This window comes from Anser anser, assembly GCF_964211835.1.
Source record: "Anser anser genome assembly, chromosome: 5".
Lineage (NCBI taxonomy): Eukaryota > Metazoa > Chordata > Aves > Anseriformes > Anatidae > Anser > Anser anser.
In genome coordinates this window covers 26,030,228-26,049,854 of record NC_139725.1, presented here as the reverse complement: position 1 = coordinate 26,049,854, position 19,627 = coordinate 26,030,228, and the positions used below count along the sequence as shown (strand labels likewise).

General features: G+C 33.8%; 1 protein-coding gene across 8 annotated transcripts in view; it reads right to left on the bottom strand.

Moving 5' to 3' along the window:
- CDIN1 (CDAN1 interacting nuclease 1) overlaps positions 1 to 19,627 on the bottom strand; it is a 125,969-nt gene that overhangs the window by 42,807 nt on the left and 63,535 nt on the right. For 4 of the 8 annotated variants that reach the window (XM_083838774.1, XM_083838769.1, XM_083838773.1 and 1 more), the window contains one exon: positions 19,518 to 19,623. In XM_083838774.1, the coding sequence (XP_083694900.1) occupies positions 19,518 to 19,623 (106 nt within the window). Of the gene's footprint in view, positions 1 to 9,215; positions 14,352 to 18,756; positions 18,882 to 19,517; positions 19,624 to 19,627 lie in introns of those variants that run through there. The other 4 variants (XR_014585240.1, XR_014585241.1, XR_014585239.1 and 1 more) reach the window with 4 other exon arrangements.

Genomic DNA, 19,627 nt, shown 5'->3' with positions numbered 1-19,627 from the left:
TACATTCTTCTGAATGTAATATAGGTGGTCTCAAAGAGGAAAGACAGAAGTCAACAGTTTTTGCTTTAATATAGTGATGTTTCAACTAATTTGCCAATTCATCTTACCTGTCTCCTCAGGTTGAAGGGATGCATGGCTTTCTGCCCACTTTCTGAAGATGTTGCAGATTACATGTTAAGGCAACTGACATCACACTGATTGTTCTCACTTGCAGAGGAAAACAGTAGTAGTATCACCTGAAGATCACTACTCTCTATATTCAAAATCAGGGATGTAACGTACATAAACAAACACACTAGAGGGTTGTTTCCCTTAACTACTTTCTATGTACCACTTACATACAGTCCAAGCACAGATGAGAAACACAGGCTGAGATTACAGACAATAACATATTGCATCTACAACTGTGAAGCAAGTTTTCAATAAGCTTATATTTAATAAATTTAGGATAAATGAAAACCAATAAAGTGTTATGGCAAAACGGTTAAAAAAGTAGAAAAGCGAGATGTGTGGCCCATTGAGACCTGATTAGTGTGCTGCCACATATTTAGGAAAAAAAGAAAATAAGGTGATCCCCAATCTCTGTTAGCTACAGTTGTGAAGAAAACTTAAAAATACATAGAAAGCATAACTAAGAATAGAAAGAAGATATATGTATCTCATCAGCCAAAGAGTGGTACTCTTCTAATCACTGAAAGAGTACTTGTAAGGCACAAGAAGTACGCACAATCAGGAGATGAAAATATGAAGGGCTCCTACAAGGACTGGGATTTAGGCAAAGAAAGGAAGGACTGAGAAAGAAGAGATTGCTTACACAGCCTCAAAAGTAATTGCTCTGAAAAAATATGGGTGAGTGTAAAAGTTGACAATATAAGAGAAACAAAAGGAATAAAGAGAATTCTTACACAACACCGTGAAATTTTTCATGGAAATAACAGGCAGCAAAACAGGAAACCTAATTTTAAATCGGTATGGTTTTGAACTAGAAAGCCACATAATTTTAGGATGGCATTACAATTTCAGGATGTAAAAGCTAAGTTGTTCATAAGAATACAGCCCCTGTAAAAGTTAATAGCACGGCTAGCCACTCCACAGCAAAACCAAAACACTATGCAGGCAGCTTTTAGGAGCGAAATAATAAAGAAAAACTTTTAGTTTTATGGCCTGCAGAGTTTGTTAAAAGGTATCGTGTAAAGTCACATAAAAATTATAGAGAAAGAAAAGCCTAAAATCATTGGTGTCTACAGCTTCAAGGATTATTATTCTGACGTTAGTAAATACAAACATACAAGTTACTTTTGTCATCTGGTTTGCCTTAATCAAGAGCTAAAAATTCATTTATAGCACTGTACACAAATGCCATGTTTATATCAATATCATATGCAGCTTGTATGAAAAAGTACACATTAAAATTGAGAACAGCAATTCATGTAATGGTCAAAGACAACCAGTAACAAAACCACCAAATTCCAGTTGTCAAACACAATTTACTATGTATATTTCTTCTCTTCTCTGTTAAAACAGTAATTATTAAAACTAAAGTGATACGGGTGAGTGTTTATGACTTCTTATTAAAAATCCTGACTTAAAACAGTGTTCATTTAAGCTTAAGGTTAAAGAAAATCATGTAGAGATCTCTGTGCGATGGCCTACTGACTTTATATCCTCTTGTCAAACCTCAGCAGTTTTATTTGCAGTGATACATGCCGGGGAAGGTTGGAGGTTAAAGTTGATAGGAGGGCCAACAGGAAAGCCAACCAACTTCTTTCAAAAGATTACAACCTTTAACATATTAGGATCTGTCGGCAGTTACTGCTAACTTGGTAAATCTACATTTGTGTACTCTTCTGTGAACTGATCCCCAAACTCCAGGCCAACAGGATCAGAAAACCTAATTGTTACTACTTCCCTTCACTTATTCCTTCACAATTTTCCTACTGTTTAAACTATTACTTTCATTTTTGACATTATATTGATGCTTAGCACTTATCATTAGTTCTCAGAAGAACATTAACAGGTAGATAGAATTTCTTTCCTCATTTTCGTCAGCCTGTTTTTCTCTCCCACCCTGAAAATTGAAGGAAGGCTTTCCTAGTCTAGGAAAGCTGACATTAAATGTAGTAGTTATATTAAATGAAAGTAGTTACTTTCTTATTTTTAAGAAGTTATCCAGATAAAAATATTGACAAATAAAATCATACAATTACTGGATAGCTGAGGTTGAAAGGGACCTCTGGGGATTCTCAAGTCCTGCTCAAACCATGGTGAACTAGAGCAGGTTGCTCAGGGCTTTTTCCAGTCAGGTTATGAGTATCTCCAGGGATGGAGGCTTCACAATCTCTCTGGACAACCTGCTCCAGTGACAGCTCTCACAATATGTTGAAATAGGATTTCCTATATTTTGTACACACTGCCATTTGACCTGTCACTGGACAGCACTGACAAGAGTCTGGTTCCGTATTTTTTACTCCCTCCCATCAGCTATTTATATACTTAGATAAGATTCCACTGCTCTTCTCAGCTAAACAGTCTGAACTCTCTCAGACTCTCCTCCTATGTCTGATGCTCCAGTCCACTCATCATCTTTGGGGCCCATCACTGGACTCTCTGCAAGTTATTAAAAATTATTACAAAGGTCTTATTTGTAATGATGGTGGTTTTACTCTTACTTGCTCTGAGAACAGTGCAAATTTTTACACTGACTTCAAAAACAAAATCTCTACAAAATAGACTGATCCTATGTAAAAGATAACATATTTTCAATGTATGTGTTCCATGACAGCCACAAGAATATTTCAATATAAAATGAATAAGATTATTCAGTTATCTGCATTTGATACCATTCAGACAATAAATGACTTTTCTTGGACTTCCTCTGAAACCTTAAACTTGCAGGTATAGAGAAACAAGTCTACAGTTACCATTATAATTCTTCAGCTTTGCATTTTAAAATGAATAACTACTCCAGAAACTCTACACAAAATATTATTGTTGCTATGCAAGAACAACATAACTGGAAAAAAAAATCCTGTTATGCTTAACTCTAATACTTTATACAAAAATAAATACACATCTACCTCTTTTTTTTTTTTTTTCTCTAAGAGACAGACTTGGCTTTTAAGTTTCTCCTACTTCTCCACTCCCTCTTTGAAAACCGAGAAGAATATTTGGCAAATGCAAAGATCCTGCATTTCACATCACGTACCATTTAGCTGTTGCTACAATTTTAATTATGCAAAACTCAACGGGCTCTAATAAAATCTGACTAGGTAATTAATACTCTAAAACATACAGTGTGAGCTACTGAAAGGAATGTTCTACACATAAATTCCTTCATGTCATGGAAAAGACTCACGCAGTGCAGTGTGTTTCTCCTTAGGTACAACAATATCCCATGATGTCAACAGCTTTTTCAGCCTATCTGCAATTAACCAAAAAATCTTAACAATTTCCACTGTTAAAGTTTGTTTTCTACTAGTTTCAGTTCAGACCCACTCACTAGCATGTATCACAGCAAAATCAGGGAAAGTATTATAGAAAAGATATAAGAAATATTTCTGTCAAAAACAAAGCACAATTTTAAACTATTGTGTTACTGATGCGCCCAAAAGGACTATGATGACTATACAGTGTTACGTTTATATGTTTATATTTTAGTTACATTTTTGTAATTCAGATATATATATGTGTATCTGAGTGTACATATATAAATCCTAAGATAAGATCTATGTTACGATCCAGATGTTTCCCAGAGATGTGCACATGAAGGGGATTCTCCCACCCTGCCAATTACACACCTAATTTGGTGGTCTGTTGAAGACAGGGAGAGAGGCAGATGCAGAGCAGGCTAGGGGGAGCTTACTGCTATCACATCCCTGTCTTGTGGAAATTAAACAATAATAAAAAAATCTACAGTCAAGGGTATTAATTTTCAGAGCTCCGCATGATTATTTTACAGGGAAGGGCCAGAAAAGTGTAGGACAGACAGTACAGTGTACTTTTACAACCGGGCAAGTCTTTTCCTTAACAGTGAATACACAGGCTGTTCTCTCTGAACTTGTTCCCCCAAACATTTTGCAGAGCAGAATAATTTGAGGAGTAGTTTGACATGATTTGTATTTTTCCTAGAATCCTATCCTTTATCCTCTTAATACAAGACAAAGAACATCTGGAACTTTATGTTATTTTCGTAACATTTTATGCCAAAGCACAGACAGTACTCCTGGATTATTTTTTATTTCCTTGACACATTATAAATGGTGATAAGAAAATGAAAGTTATGAGAAGATCTGTGCTTAGGTTTACATGCTTGCTACAAGAAGATTTTTTCATAACACAGCATATTCATACATCCATATCTGTAGTGCCTTTTATCCCAAGTTTTAAGAAAACACCTTATCAATTTGATGTACTAACTATTGGGCAAATACACAAGGGCCTAGGGTCTGCCTTACAAGATGTCAAATTAAACCTTCAGTCCTCTGATAATACATTTGCATACTTCTCTCTTAAATGTTGTAATTTGAAGTAGTGGTACCAAACAACTACTGATAATAATCCTTCTAATAAAGGAATTTATAAAAGATCATCATCAGTAAGGAGAGTTATTTAGAGCCAGGAAATGTGATTTTTAACAAAAGAGAAAACATTTTAAAACCAACTTCATTACATGTGAAGAAGTAAAAATTATTGTGCCCAAATTAACATACTGTACTGTAGTAATTTTTACTCAATGACAGCTTAGTGTGTTTACCAAGGTTTACTGACAATCAGTCATCTCTGGTACAACACATCACAACTCTAATAGCAAACAGTCATAAAAATCCAACCACACAAAAGACTAGCGAGCGGTGAACTATTTACTAGCAAAAAAAGGAAACGCAACCAGACTCAAAGTTTGACTTGAGCTTCTACAAGTCCAACAGAAGTGATCAAAACTGTAATGATTCTGCAAGAGCCATGAGCTGCAGACTGAAGAATATTAGATTGTACAGTACCTGCTACAGAAACGTTATCACACCTACCACGGCCCTACCATACCATGAGCGATGAGTGGGAATAAACAGACACAACCAGTTGACAACAGAAGGGAGTTTAGTGACAGAATGATGTGAAGCACTTCTTCCTCAAAAACTGAACACCACATACAGAAAGACTGCCAAACCTAATTTGCATGTGCTCTGTAATGCTCTTGTAGTTTAGGTAGTTTGGAGTCCTCAAGCTTCAGGAAGCCTAGCAAAATGGTGAGGCACTATTCATTTGCACTCCAGCTCAAGGTATCTTCTCTAGGACAGCATTTTTAAAGGTAGCATTTTCTTCTGCAAGTTCATGTGTGCAAGCAGAAAAGAAACCTTTACTTTTCTTAAAAGACAAGTCCTCAACTCCAAGAACAGGGATGATTTTCCATTTCTATGATCTATCAGTCAGAGACAAAGTCAACACTTACATGAATTAACGATCCAAACTTTATTTTCTAGAAGACAAAACAAGACCCTAAATATTGAAGCAATGTTTTCATTATGAACATATTTCATAATGCTCTTGGGCCAGCAATTAAAACTACAAACTGACAGAATTTTAGCATTTGCTGAAAAAGCACTTCGGTCAAGTTGTTTTATCTGTAAAAAATACTCTACTACGCAAAGACAACTTCTGTGTAGATTCATTTGGTACTTGGCAAGGACAGACCAATAGATCAATGCTCTTGATGTGTGTGCACCAGGGTGAGAGGAAAAAAAAATAAAAAAACCCTCCTCAAGCTAAGCAAGGGAGTAAAACTACTCTAAAGACAGCAGTCAATGCTGTTTGTAAACCACTGCTTATCACATGCAAGCTAAGTTGCCCCTAGTTTGCCAAAAGTGGTATAATCCAATAGTGCAGAACAAGTGCTTAAATAAACTTTTCAACATACCGCACAACCAACAACACTAACAGCAAATGCAATGGGAAGAAAGAAACAGAAACCGGAAATGTACTTTGAAACATATTTTCATGGGATATAACAGACAATTTTGACTAGTAGGAACCTACTGATTCTTACAAATAGTCAAACGGACTGCTAGCACGATGTCATTTATACTATTCTGTGGGTAATTGTGATAATACAATTTTACATTTAGAAGCTAACGATTCAAAATTCATTTCTAGCCATTCATTTAAAAAACCAAACCAAAACAAAAAAACAACACATAAAACCCACAAACCAGCAACCCATCAAAAACATTTTTAAAAGCACAGCAAAGTAAAAAAACAACAAACAACCAAACAATCAAACAAACAAAAAAAACAACCAACAGAAAATGTGAAGTATGCTTTAATATGGTAGTGTGTTAAAAGCTAAAGGACATGTATGTATATACAAAAGACAAAGCTATCACTGCTGCGTGGACTGCAGAATGTTATCACTGCTATTTTTCCTCATCCTTGGAAACATACGGTTATTCTTAATACCATAAGATTCTGAAATTTTATAACATTTTGGATTTCTTTCAGATGAAAGTCCATTTTATTGTTTTTTAATTAAATCTATTTCCTCAAACGGTCTTTAAAGGCTTTACAAACTACCTTGCATTTTATTATTGCTGACAGTTATCTAAACCACGCTTGAATGCCCTCTTTATCCTTTAGTGAACAATTGAAAGATCATATGCTAAAAAGACTTCTGCTTTCTCTTCTTCTAGCCCTATAATTAAGGCATTTTAATACATTTCTTCATAGTCATTAAGAGAGCACAATGTTAAAAATTAATGAAATGAGACAATTTTGAGTTTAACAACCATAAATACATACAACATAAATTTGTCTCAATTGTAGATATGAAAAAAGCCTTCTTGAAATCACATGACAAGATTACTGAATTGTCAAGATTTTGCTTTTGCTGTCTAAGGGTATTTAAATGATGTATGGCAGCCTGACAATACTACAGTGTTGTTACGTACCCTACAAGAGAGGTAAACATTTCTGTCAAACATTCAGATTCCATTGGTTTTAGTATGTTTTTGTTTACCTTATATATAAGCCTATGAAAAAGTAGTACTGCTGGATGCTGCTGAAATGGATGAGGAGAGGGCAGAAAGGAAACAAGACAAAGACGTATGAAGGGAAAAATCACAAGTTGATTGTAAAAATCTTGATATATAATGTAAAATACCACTACAATAACACCTACTTATACCAGTACTTTATAAACACTTAAACTAGAATAAACAAGATTTTCATAATTTGGATTTTTTTTCTAAGAAATAGTTCTCTATGTTCATGCATCACACATTTTTGTGACAGACATGTTAATAAGTAGTTTTTTTTTAACATTGTGAAAGCAATTCTGTGTTTCCAAGTACATCATCATTAATTCTATATGCACCAATTAAATATAGGATGCATCTGTATTATAGCTATATCTTTACTGAGTTTTTCCAAAAGGTGTTATGAACAAATCTTACAGCTCATCTTTTAAAACTAAGTCAAGTTTTTTGAGGTAGAAGTTCTTTATGCTTTCTCAACTAAATGTTAAAATGACACAGTGAAGCATAAAGCAAGAAGATTACAGATTTTTTTTTTTCCTTAAGATAGACATTAAAAAAAAAAAAGTTGCTCTCCAGAAGATTTTCTAGAGATGTCAGACTGTTATATTATAAACAACCTTATTAGTCCTTTATAATTACAATAGGTACCTCTGGACAAGATCGAGCACACATGACAAATGCTTCTGACTTCTTTTTAAATCGAACCTGGAAGGTCATCGCTGAACAAACAGAATGCAATACAATCGGGGCCATAAATTGTGAAAGCTAGCAAAAAGGTAAGGTTTTTTGATATTAAAAATTAAAATTATTCTGTTCAGACTTTTCTGTATAAAATCAAGAAATAAGAGGATTAAATAGTTTTAAAAAGGCAAGTAGCTGAAGAGAAAGAAATCCTTTCAAACTTTATTACCACAATTTTTCTTTCTGCAGTTGAACCTGTATTTTAACATTTATGCAATATAAAGTAGTTAAAGTATGCATTTAAAGTAGTTGCTTTATTTTTTATAAATATGTTCTTAAAAATAATTCCTCAGTGAGGGTTTACCCATATTTGTATTTATTTTGTTCAGCATTATGATGAAAACTGTGGACAGTTAAAAATAAAAAAAATCAGTCTCAAACCTATGGGACTTGCTTGCTGTTATCCTCAAATGAAATCAGGAAAAGTATAACACACTACTGTGCATTTTTCCTACCATTTTTATTTTGTTTTAGGATCATTTAACAGTACTGGTAGTTTTGGATTAGATTTAATTTATATGGAGTTAAACAGTAACTTAAGTGACTGGAACTGGAAACCAATTGATGGATCTCACTTTTAAATCTCATATTTCAATTTGGAGAGGAAATGTACGGATTGAATTAGAAAGCTGTAAACTCTTCATGAGAATTAGTGGTATAAAACAAAAGAAAATGAAACCTTCAGTCATTTTCCCTATAGTTAGGCTGAATGAAATTGTAAATCAACAAAAGATTTGGATAGTACTCAAATCAACAGCTTTACCTAATAAAAGTTCTAACAGAGCACTGAGCATACCATTTGAAACAAATATGAAATAAATATGAAATATGAATGACTTTAAAAAGAACCATATGAGAAGCATAACAGTAAAATCACCAAAATTCAAGCAAAGGAAATTCAAACTGAAATGTATGATGGGCAATTAAGTACCTATTTTGACAATTCTAAGTGGTCAAGTTTTTAAAGTATGACACAGAAACCTTAACCTATCTATATATGAGTGATAAATGAGGCATTTTGTGTCATTACATTCCCATAAATCACTTTCTTTAACTGCTGATGGCTTTTATCAGGTCTAACCTTTTCAAGCTTCTATCAGAGTGCTAACATTTTCAACTTTGACACATACGCAGTTTACAAATTCTGCAGCTGATTAACTCTGTGCAGAAGCTCACTGCCATCATTGTCTTCTTCAAGTTGGGTTACAGCTTCAGTGTCTCAAAAACTCACATGCATCCTTTGTATGTCACAAAATCCCACTCAATGTATTGAGCTGTGTTGCAAAGGATATAAAGTATTTCTCCTTTTGAAACAAATGAGAATATACTTTCAAAATTACTCTTCTACAGAGAGCCTGAAATATATATACTGTTCACTATTTTAAAGTCAACTAAACAGTACATTCCAAATACAGAGAAATAGTCAGAAATTAGTACAATAAAATGATCAATTTTGCATTATTTTATTATTCAAATGAATTTGGGTTCAGATTGATACTCTTTATTAAATCAAAAATGTTGTGATCAACATCTCTGAGGTAAAGATTAATAAAATAATAAAAACCAACTAAATATTACAGCATATCATATATACTCTATTACAAAGTATTGCATTTATAAGCTGATCATGATCATGGGCCTTTAAATCATTTTGTGGGATTCCTCACTGAACTCTTGTCTGAACTATCTTGTAAATTTCAAAGGTTATAAATTGCAATATCTTGAAATTGTAAATTTCAAAGATTCAATTTCAGTACTATACCACAAAATGAATTGGCCCACAATAAGCTCAGAACAAAATAAATGCAAAAGCAAAAAAGAAATGCAGGAAATAATATTTTATCATGCTTAAGTGAGTCCAAAGATTTCAAGGAACACTTGCTTTCCATAGGAACTAAAATTAAATTACATATTTACATGACATACACCATTCTTCCTACAAATAAGTGATAAAATAGTTGATAAAAATCCATCTAGGTGTCTACCTTCAAAAACGTTTTAATTTACTGTACTATATTAACAACGAGAAGCCGGCAATACAGTAGTATTTTGTCTTAGTAGCATCAGTACATAGCAAGAATGTTAGTAGGTTAGACAAAATGCCTGCATTCTCACTATTTTTATTTAAAAATGTGCAGGATATCATTTAATTCAGATGTACTTCGTCTATAGAAACAAGCAATGAAACATTCTAGGAAATGCACTTACAAGATGTAATTGATATAGACACTGAAACAAAGCTCAAGTTTAAAGAGATACTGTCTTTAATAATATTAGTCAGATTGAAGAAATTTTCATGTTGGTTGTGTGACCACTGGAAGCCTGGTACTTCAGATGGTATTAGTTTTGATACGAGCTAACTAGACATCAGACCTAAATAATGAAACCTGAAGAGACAGGCTTGGACCCCGCAAATAAGAATGTCCGCAAAGGCTCTTGTGCAGCTGATTGTCTCTCGATGATAAACAACAAATCTTAGAAAAACACTGGAGGAAGGAAGATTTTTTTCCAGCATCACAGCTAACACAGCCTTGTAACTTCAATATCTAAGGCCTATCTATCCATGACAAATTAAAAAGTTCTTTATTTCACTAATAATGTCACACATCAGAGAAGCTGTGCAGTTACACTTTGACAATTCAGATGTAAACCTTGGAATGTCTGTAAGTAATCATGACAGAGGCATATTTATCATTTAAAACAAAAAGACATGATTTCTTGATGTTCATATCAAAGACTAGTGATGGATGAGAGCATGCTAATCAAATGACAAACCAGAAGAAACACATGCTCTTGCTATTTTGATTAGGGGAGGAAAATGAAGATCTCTTTTCCAAATTAAAATGCAAACATTCTAAAATTACACACACAAATATATACACAAGTTTGTATAACACATTGTGTATACATCGGAGCTTGGTATGTTCTCATGTAGCCATGCTACAAATACTGACTAGAATAACTGCCAATTTACTTAATGTCAGAAGTCGTCACATATAATAAAGAAAATCAAACATTGATGTTAATCAAGTCCAGTTAATTGCTTATTAATTTATATATTCAGATGCACTTTTAGCTTTTTTATATTAAAACTCCTCAAGTAACAAGACTGAATAATTTTACCTCTTCTTGTAATTTGTTTCCTAATGTCTTATTTCTAGGTTAAAATTATGTGCAATTATGCTTATGTGAAATTATGCTTATGCCATTTAAAGTTCCATAAAATTAATGTAAGCATTGCTGAAAGTAAAAATGTGGAGTGTTCATGAGGTATACAGTATTGCAAGATAAGCGTGGAACTTTAGAACCACATTTTTATTGTGAGGTCTTACATTTTTGATACTCAAGTCATCTTATTTCAGTGCCTTGCTTTACGTTTACCCAAAATGTATCAAACCACTAATGCACATTTAACAAGAACTCTGGAGCATCAAAAACTTTGCTTACTAAGCATGAGAGTCACAGCTGCTGTCAGTAAGACAGACAAGTCTTTATTCAGCTTGTAGATCCATAGGCACTGGCAATGTCCAATGATACTTTCACAAAGTACTTGTCAAACAATGGTCATCCAGCTCCTTGAGATCAATCTTTCCTTTTCTCTTTTAAGCAGTTCTCTCTCATGCCTTTTCCGTTACAATTCTACAATGAGTGAATAACTTTTTGGTATCCACAGACAAATACCCTGGTCACTCCTGTTCTGAACAAAGAAAGAAAACTCACTTTGCTGACTGGAGAACTATTCATAACCATACTTGTTCTTACCTTGCTGTAATTAAGAAACCTACAAATAAAGTACTTAACCAAAACAAACATACAATCTAGACTAACTGCCTTTTTTAAAAAGAAGATGAGTTCCCCCACATACAATTTTCGAGAATTTACAAGAAGGAACGTAAATCAAACTGGTGACACTGAGAGGGAAAAGGAATATTTGAAATGAAAATATTCTTCATCCAAAAATGATTATTTTCTTTTTGTTAAAAATGATTTTCTTACTGTTAAGATGATTTTTACCCAAACCTTTGAGCAGAAATGTATTTGAAATAAAGAATTATACAAATGCCTGTTAGAACTGTAGTGTTTAAAAAAACAGACCAACACCAACAATCATTTTGCTCTGCTACTCAGCACCCCTAATAAGACACACCTGATGGTGTACTTAATGCAACTTATCCATATACCCTAAGTGTCTCCTTTAAAACAAGATTACTGTCCTGGGAAAGCAGAATCCTGTGCCCTGGAAACACAGATCTGCACTGTACAATCTCACAGAATAAACAAAATGTGGGCAATTTCAATACATACTTCTCAGTATATATTGAGACTACTCTCACAGAGGCTGAAAGGTAATTTGGGACTCTGCAGTGAAACTGTATGCCAAGATTTCCTAGACACAAAGAATTTGTGAAGCTGTGTGTAAATGTGAATGTTGCCCATTAACCAGCCAGGGACTATTGAATCTATTCATTTTATACCTCAAATTTCTCTCAGATTGTGCACTAACCTCAACAGTCTTGTTTTATGTGCTTTATTTACTGTGAGTCCTATTTTTGTAATCAGCTATTGACAATATTTACTTTTTTCTTATATTAGTACAAATATCTTTATACTCTATATATAGTAGTTTATCATTCAATATTTTGAAGTGTGCTTAAGACACAACTAAATTCCTCCACCTCTTGGACCTTTTTTTGAAAAATTTACTGGATGCCCAATATATTTAATATTCAATAGCATGTGAGAATAATTTTTATGCAACTCTGATAGTTAGAAAGATAGATAACTCAATTATTAGATCATCTATCAAAATATTCAGATGTGTAAGAGGCTACTAAAAAGATTGATGACTGAGAAAGTCCACTGATTCTCTAGCCATCATATTCACACATTTGGCTAGACAACATTTTTCGCTGCCTTCACAAGCAAGCTTCATTACCCATCACTCCACTGAAAAGAGTTTATTATGAGGCTGCCATCTTGGCAAGACTATTATTTAGATGATAAATGTTGGGGGAAAAAGTGTGTCTAGATTTTTTTTTAAGATGAGCTTTTTGACAGATAAAACAAACAGCATCTACATTTCTAATTAACTTAAATTTGGCATATACAAATACAGGTCAGTAAAGCTATGATATGCTACTAGATTATCTTCTGTCTGAATCTTGCCCTTAATTTGTAAAATGTAAATTAACTAATTAGAAGAAAAGAAGCATTATTTGTGACAAAATGCTCCTTCTATTTCTTTGCTTTGTGACATTTATGATCAACTGTAGTCCTTCATTCTAACTTCTCATAGATAGATAATTGTACTCACACTAATTTATTTGTTTTCTATTATTTTAAACCACATGAAAACTTGAGATTTCTGAAGGGAAGGATGCACAACAGACTTTGCAACATGCAGCGAAATTACATACTTGCCAGCTTCATTTTGTTTGCAATATTATGCTGTTTGCATGTACATGTAACATGAATACAGGCGCAAAGATACCACTTTCAATATTCAAGCACCAGACTCAAAGGGAAATCTCTATAGAAATTCTTAAAAAATTACTGAAAATCTCTGTATCCTTTCTGCGCATGATGTATAGTAATAATAATAAACTTGTGTTTCATTCATTAAGAGTTAAATTTCACTTTATATTCCTACTTCCCTCCTCAATTGTCATTTGAAATGGATTAGACTAGCAAATATAGAGTTACATGAAGCAAGGGGGAGTTGGTCATTCTTGAGTTTCAGCCTAGCAACTTGACCTTGTTAAATAAAAAAAATATATGATATCATAGTTTACAGGAAGGGATTCTTTTTGCTTTGGCTTGGTTTTTAACTATTACTAGATAGATAAAGACTCAACACTAAGAAATACATTGAAAATGTCAGATGTAAATGTCAATTAAAAATTACAAGGAATTCTGAAAGGTAATGTCTGTGGGGGGTTGACATTCTTTGACATAGTGGAGTGTCTGCAACCAGGCCTTTGGCAAGCAGAGCAGGATCTATGCTGTCAGCTCTTATCGTACATAAACTTAGATGCTTGTCTAATCTGAATGAGAAATACCACGAAAATTGGAGCTGAAGCCTTCCAGTAATGTAGATGGAAGTTGAAAATGCTCTATCTGCACTACACAAGTCTCCCGTGACATGACAATATTTAAGACAGTACAGAAAAATATAAGGCGAAAAATAATTTAAATAAAGCTTTATAGTGCCTCATTTACCACTTTTTAAGTTAAGCATGTAACAATCTTGCAGTTAAAAAGGCTTCAGTGGTTGAAGTAAATTATAATGAAAATCCCATTGATGTCCATATTATAATATTTAGAGAGAAAAAAGCATGAAAATGTGTACTTAACTAATATCAATCATTCAACTGTAAACACTAAACTGTATACAGTATGGTCTGTTTGTTTTGACAGAAGGAGTTTTGATACAAAATAGTCTAAAATAATCAGCACAACAATTAATGTTATAGCGATGCTGGGCATGAGGTGTGGTCTTGATGGAAGACATCTTCATGGTCTGTTATTCAGTCACCTTATTGAATGAGGTGATGACCAGTAAAATGTGAAGATGTTACTTCTGTGCTAAGGTAAAAAAAAAAAAAAAAAAAAAAAGGCATAAACTGCATGTTGATTTTGATACTGTTTATGTTGTTAAATAAATAAAGCAATGATTTACTGGAAATAAGCTAAGTGTATCTAGAATATTTGTGAAGTGCAGAGGTATGCCTCTCTGTGTGTGTATGTATATATCTGAGAGGAGAACACAGAATTTTATCATCTTCACAAATTAAAATTCTGAATACAGTAAACTAGTAGAAAGCATCATCTCACTGCTTTTGATTCTTGTTGTCTAGAAACAAACCTATCTTACTCAGTGCTTTTACGGTGAGCAAGTTGGCATGGCAGATTCTAAAAGAAGTAAATTATTTTTATAGAAACATCTATACCTAGTTCTAAGTTGCAAAAATCATCATAAATCCCCTTCTTCTGTTTACATCAATGTTTTATTTAAGATTAATTTACTAATTCAAATGGAGTCAGGAGGGAGAGAAGAAGCAGCAGAGCAAAATCCAGCATGTGTGAAAATCTAAGAGCATTAGATAGCTAAACAAACCTTAAGTCCCTCAGTGTTGCAGTAAGGTCAAAACCTTTCAGCATTGTACCAGTGTGTCAAAATATGTCAACAAACCTTCATACTGCAAGAAGAAGAATGACCTTTCAGTTCTTTATGTTTGGGCTGCCAATGAAGCTTTGGATACTGGGTATGCATGAACAGTTTTCCTAGCTACTTGACAAATGCAACTCCCAAGGTTTCCTCCAAGTCGTTATACCACTGGCTTTCAACTCACCAGTACAACTTTTTAAACAATTTTCAATTGGATCATACTGATACTGCTATAGAACAGGCATCCATAAGCCCACAGCATGATTCCCTCTTCCCCTACCACCTACAATCAGACAATTATTATTTAAGCAGTCTTCGTAGTAACTTATGTCAAACCATTTTAAACAGTAGACCATAAAAAAATGTGCATCATTTTGATGTTCTGATTCAGTCTTTGCTCACATGATTCATTCTTAGAGTCAACTACAAATGAATATGAACAGAACACTCTTCTCAAAAAGAAACTAATAGAGCAGATGTGTTTGTAACTGAAATGAATACTATATATATATTTTTTCTTTTCACATTTATCTGAAAGACCTTTTTTTGTTCTACAGGACTCTATGATAATTTCATTACTAAGACTATTGGTTATAAACCAAAGTCTCAAGAGCAGACATTGTATTAATTAACAACAGATTTAACCATGAATTTAGGTTTCAGAAAAGTGTGGCTACTATTTTAAAATTAATTATGAGAAACTTGCATTTATTCTTTCAAAACATACAAAAATAATGACATTTAGACTACAAGCAAAGGGGGGAAAGGAATTTACTACAGGCATGACTTACTATTCTTAGTCAAAAAGAATGAAATGATTCTCTTTCACTGTGTGAAATTACCTTTAGTTTAATATCAGTATCAAATATGACATTTTCCTACACTCTCTCTCACATGTACAGTAAAGTTTCTTTAGCTAACAATGGCATCAAGCTTTCTCCTTGTACTCTAGAAACTACATTCCAGAAGGTACATATTTCTTAACCAGGCTTGCAGAAGGTACAAAATGTAAACTGCTGTATTTGAGTTTATACCTGCTTACAGGAAGTCACTGTCAGTGTCCACTAATTACTATTTGAACTGCATGTTATGTTATGCACATGCAGTTGTCTTGTTTACATAGTGGCAGTGAAAGCTGCAGCCTGCTCGGTGGATGCCATTGTTTTGGAGGAACAAACAGGTAGAAGGAAGGGTTTCGGTGAGTACATGAATCATTTTATACTAAGTTTGTTCGGTATGTAAGATAGCTTTTTCCTAAACATCACTCTCCAAAACCAGCCTGAGAAAACGCAAGACTGAACTTGCTTTTTTCTGTTTATCAGTGAAAATTCTCAATATCTAAACAGTGTCCTAAATTATAACTGTGCAAACCCACTGACAAAGTACACTTTGTGCATTTTTAATGTGAAGCTTAATTTGAAGATGAGGTTGCAGTGTAGCACTGCAACTGAAAATTGCTTAACAATACCATTGATGTATGAGCCATAAAAAACCTTGCTAAGCTGTCCCTGCAGAACTCAGAGTAATAAAAAGGTGTTCTTTTGCACTGAGGTGAACAGACATGGTTGACTGAATCTAGGGAGCTGTTCTGTTAAATGAGAAAGTGCCATTTCTTTCCTGTCAGTACAGGCCAATTTAAGACACTCACAGATTTAGTTAGCACAGACTACAGGACTTAATGAAACATACGCATTACAGCAAACAAACCATAGCTACGTTCAAAGCTTTCAGTCAGATTGTGTGCAGAATTAAATTTACATCTGTTACAGATGTGGAAAAACACCCAGAAACTATTCCAGTCTCACCCTTACTTTTCACAGAAACAAAAAAAAGCTCCATCGAAAAGATCTAAAACCTTTCACATTCACTCCTTTCAAAATATCTAGGCATGTATTCCTATCCACATGTAGCAGGTGATGTTACAGCTTTTCTCTGCAATTTCAAATGAACTTTAACTTCAACCAACAGATCAGGTTTACAAAACCCTGAAGGATGGGCTGAGTGTCATGATACATCTGTTATGAACTGATGCATCTTCTCCAAAAGATTCCTCCTTCAGGTGGAAAGGAAAGATACAGGTACATATGAATTGACTCGGAAGCTGGTTCTCACTTGAGAGATCCTTGGATAGGCTGATTCATTAAACCATTCAAAACTGATTCACAGTTTGTCCAGCTACACTTGTCTTTTCATATAAATAGTTTCAGAGAGGAATGAAAGTTAACTGTCTAACCTACATGCAACCTAATCTGTCATCAAGCATTCATTAATCCAACTGCTATTATATTAGAAGAAGCTGTAGTAATTCAGAACTCATTTCAGAAGATGCAATAGTGTTAGTTTAACCAAGCAGTACCAAAATTAAAACTAACAGGAGTTGTTTATGACAAAACAAAACCAAAAACTGAAATGAACAAACAAATAAAAACCCAACCCAACAAAAAAACAAAATCACCGCCACCAAAACACCCCCCAAAAAACAGAATTATGCCTTATTTCCATAGTTAACCTAACATTAAATTCTGGGTTTAGGGAATAACACATCTCAGTAAGGAGACTTCTAGTTTCCTTCATATGAATGTTAAGTCTTTATATATGTAAGAATCACCGGTTTTTCTAGTTGCTTTCTATAAAATAGCTATAAAAAAAGATTAGGCAAAATCTGAAAACTACTTCCAAAACATTTCTAATGAACCCTATTTCAATTCAGTCTAGCTTTTGCAACATTAAAGGTACTTTATTAACAGCTCAGTGTTATCCTATTTTTGAAGTTGCAATATTAATTATCACATGATAAAATCGAAATTAAAATGAAGTTAGCTATGTCTTGGGTTCCCGATACAAGCATAAGAGAAGTTTCTTTCAGAAATGTCAGGTTCAAAGGATACCCAGTATTTTCAAGTTTTTTACACCTTATAGCTCAAGCCAAAACATAGATAGTCATTTGACTTAGCACAAAAAGACAAATACTACAAGTTCGACTTTGCAACAGAAATTTTACTGCAAATCTGAAATGGATCAATGCCTTCATCCCACTTGTCTATTTACCTTTCATCCCACCTCAACTTTGTACCTTTATACTCATGTTATCTATTTAAAATTCACTTAGAGCTGCTTTCTTCTTACACTATCATGGATCCCCTCAAACACATACCCACTGAAAATATTCTAGCCAGTATATTTAATGGGTCCTCACAGCCTAAGCTACTCATTTACACTGATGTGCAAGTTCGGCACCATCTGCATCAGCATCTTTCCTGCCACTCTCGCGAATTGCCTAGATATTGTTATATACTCAAAATTGTTTCTAAGTCTCGTACTCTGGTTATATATCTCACAAATTCTTGTCTATAATTTTCCTGTAGCACAACATCTTTGTCCAACAATGGACAGTCTTCCTGAGGTTCCCATAACCTCAGTTCAAGTTCTCCAATTGACTGCTCTCTGGGATTATCAAATAAGCGCAGGCCCTCCTCATACCAACAACTGTTTTGGCAGAGCATAATCATGCATTCTGACAGTGTTATTCTCAAAATACAGTTTTTCTATCTCTGCTGAATCCTATAGAAACTGCTTTTAAAGGCATTTCCCACACTAAGGCTAGCGATTTTCACACTGGCATTTATTATTTATATTTAGCTGAAATACTGATGGTCACCACAGACTGGCAACTGATGTTGGCATATGTTGTTAGTTGCATGTTCAAACATGTTTGTGCCATCTTCTCCACCACCCTCAGATTTCACGGAAATGACCTTGTAAACACTAAGAAGGCTTCTTAATCTATGCTATCACAAATCCTTTATTAAAACTTGCATTTACCTCACTTACTGCCTTGCTTAGTGTTCCACCACATACAAAGATAGAATTAAGATGAGTATCTTGCGTAGGATTTAAACAACAGTCTTCCCCAGTGTTAAGTCTTCTTCATTATATACAATAAGAACCTTTATAAGAATAAAGCAGAACTATTTTAACAGTCTTTAAAGGATCTTTATACCAACAAAATCAATGTTCAAAAATTCTGTCCAGCATAACTCACTTCTCTTCTTATATTCTTGTAAATACTTTTTTAGCTTGAAAAGAATGTATTATTATTGTTACATGTAGATAATGTACCAAAAATGTTTTATGAAAAAAAAGTGAAACGATTTAGATACACTGACAATAAGCAATAAAGTTCTTTACATACAAACCACACTTGTTAGACTGTGAAGATTTTAGAACAAGTTTGGCACCTTGCAAGTATTACAAAACGTTACTGAATCTTCCTTCAGTCAAGTACTAAACAAACTGAAATACAGCTTCTGTACCAAACCAGCTTATTCTGTTTTCCAGCATCACTGTAAAATCACCATATATATCTGACACGTTAGCATTATCATATGAATTTGTCACAAATATTTCAGCATTCCAATTTGACATACTAATTAATCAAATTCAAAATGTCAGATTAGTAACATGTATTCTATTCACATGGCTTAATAAAAGTCATGAGCACTTTATGCTTTTTTTTTTTACAGTAACTTATTTTAAAAAAACGTATTCTTACTTATCTATAGGGAAAAATAACAGTAATGTACCTATTCCAGTAGCTCCAAAACTGGTCCTGCAAGTAGGCTTGGTGGCTACTTTCATCACCAAATGAGGCTTTGCTTTCAATCCAGTGAATTATGTGTCCTTCAACAGCTAG